The sequence below is a fragment of the Anarrhichthys ocellatus genome, unplaced genomic scaffold, assembly GCF_004355925.1.
Source record: "Anarrhichthys ocellatus isolate YVR2014 unplaced genomic scaffold, GSC_Weel_1.0 scaffold152, whole genome shotgun sequence".
NCBI classification, from domain to species: domain Eukaryota; kingdom Metazoa; phylum Chordata; class Actinopteri; order Perciformes; family Anarhichadidae; genus Anarrhichthys; species Anarrhichthys ocellatus.
This window is the reverse complement of record NW_022280182.1, coordinates 97,417-99,823: the sequence shown is the minus strand read 5'-3', so window position 1 is coordinate 99,823 and position 2,407 is coordinate 97,417. Positions and strand designations below refer to the sequence as shown.

The following is a 2,407-nucleotide window of genomic DNA, read 5'->3' as shown; positions in this document are numbered from 1 at the left end:
GCGGAGAAACTGCAGGCCAAAGAGCTGATCCAGATCAGCCTGACCTGATCAGACAGCAGACTAGCGGGAAAGGGAAGCAGTACATGCAAAGCTTCTGTACTAGCTTTGCATGTACCAGACAGGTTTGGCTAGCTGAATGACGTCATGCTAATAACTTAGTTAGCTTTTTAAAACAACTGGGACAGACATGAAGCATCTGCTGAGAAATGGATATTTATAAATAAATAATTATATATATATATGTGTGTGTGTGTGTGTGTGTGTGTGTGTGTATTATATTATATTATACAGAATATTATTATATGATATATATATCCAGCTGTACAAAGGATCATATCAATGTTTGACGAAAGTGCACATTAGATTTGTGAGTTTATCATACAGAATATTATTATATGATATACATATTATATTATACTGAATTGCCTGTGAGGGTGACAAATAAGATGTCCTGACGTGTTTGTCAAAGTGTTATTTACTGCTTTTTTTCATGTTGGAATAAATGTTAAATATTTAACTGCAAAGTAGTAATGCGTGTTTGATACCTTAATTTGTTTGCATTAAATCATTCTGGGATGTTTGCTGAAATTGATTGGATGTGGCACCGCCCTACCTAGAACATGTTCCACCAGCCACCACTACAGTAATATTACAGTGCACTCACAAACATAATTCAGAAGCTCATTTGCATTGTACACTAACGGTTTTAAATGTGCCATATTTCCATTCACATATCAGACTGAGGTGTTCAAACCTAGGGCCTTTGTAAACACCCTCTGTGCATCATGGTGAAGAAAGTATCCAAAGCTGTGTAGGTGGAGATAAAAGAGAGGCTCATTGCTGCTGGGATTCCAAATAATGGAATATATCCAGACCCTTCCTCTGCTGCCATGAATGCAGCATCAACCATAGATGAGCACAGCAGCTTAATGATAAGCTCTTCGCTGATTTCATTTCCAGCCAAAGGGGATGTCATCACTGCTTTGAGATCATTCAAAGGCACACGTTCACTACGAGCAAGATTCTGCAGTGACGAGCTGTCAAGACCAAAAGTAACTTGGTACTGTCTGATGACAGTAACCAGCATGGCTACATCAGTGGCAAAAGAGAGCCCAGGAGCTGGTGCAGATGCTATGCCTGCAGACATTAAAGCATGGTACTTTATTTTTGACCAAAAAGCCTCTTTCTTCTTGCTGATGATCCCAAGACTGACATCGGGCATAGCCAACAGTAGAGCATCTCTCTTGTGTGCAGGAAGTTCTTTCCTCAGGGTCTCCTCCAACAGATGGAAATCATGCAGGTGGAGCTCAACGCTGGAGACCAGGAAGACTTGTTGACCATGTTAGTCCAGACAAAGAGAATAGTTTATTTCAGATGATGATATAATAAAATTTGAGAAAGCCCCAGCAACCCTTTCCAGGCACAACACAAAGACAGGTATCTTTTTTTTTTTAGATCTGAGGAGATAAGCAGTCAGGCCAACAGACCCTCATTAGTGGCTCTGACAGTACCACACGACTCAATTTACAACCTGTTAGCTCTCCTTAGTTCTTCTCTGCCCTTTAAATTAGGCAGTGTCTGCTTGTCTTGCATATGCCTTAAAGTTTTAGGCATTTGTGATCTTCCGCTTTAACCTCAGACTTACCTTGAATGCAGTTTCCCCTGATTTTGTTAAGAGTCCTTTCTTTATTGAACGCTGACCCCTGACGTCTTTCTTCGTCACGTACGTTATGGTCAATCTTTGAGCGAACAAAGTAGAACTTTTTCCCCATTCTTTAAATCTCTTTAGCGAACTTCGCATCATTTTCTCTGAAGCGAGTGTCTGAGATGATGATGAAGGAGTCAAACCTTTTGAATTCAACAAGCTCCAGGTACTTGTCAGCTGGAAACTTGGTGGTGCCAATACCAGGAAGATCCCATAATATAACATTCTAATGGTTTGGATGGGGGTATGGTGTAACCTTTGAGGTGATTTCTACAATACCAGTGGGGGTAGCTCCCTCATCCCCGTCAGCTAAGCCTCTAAAGGCATTAACAAAGGTGGATTTACCAGAGCCGGACTCTCCTGTGATGCCAATATTTACTGGAATATCATTCTGCTGATCCAAATAAATCTGGATCTCGGCAGGTCCACTGGTTTGCAGAACTTTTTTAATTTCTTCTTCAAATCTATTAGCCATAGCTCTCCTTGAAAAATAAAGAAATTCAGAAATCATTGTACTATTTTATTTTGGGGAATTGCAGAACATATACACTCACCCTAATCTAATCAAGCACAAAAAAGTAATTATAATATTATTATAATACACAAAATTAAATGTATTTATTCTAAATGAAAAACATTCCCTCAAATCGATTTCCTTGCAGACTACAATCACAAGTAGGACAGTGCAAAGTGTGTTACATA

The 2,407-nt window shown here is 39.5% G+C and overlaps 1 protein-coding gene across 1 annotated transcript; it reads right to left on the bottom strand.

Annotated features, from left to right (window-relative positions):
• Positions 1 to 1,493: 1,493 nt before the first annotated feature.
• Positions 1,494 to 2,183, bottom strand: LOC116400162 (T-cell-specific guanine nucleotide triphosphate-binding protein 1-like). The gene is given in 1 exon segment (XM_031877855.1): positions 1,494 to 2,183. A coding segment is annotated over 1 exon segment (582 nt). The 5' UTR covers positions 2,181 to 2,183; the 3' UTR covers positions 1,494 to 1,598.
• Between the last annotated feature and the right edge of the window lie 224 nt (positions 2,184 to 2,407).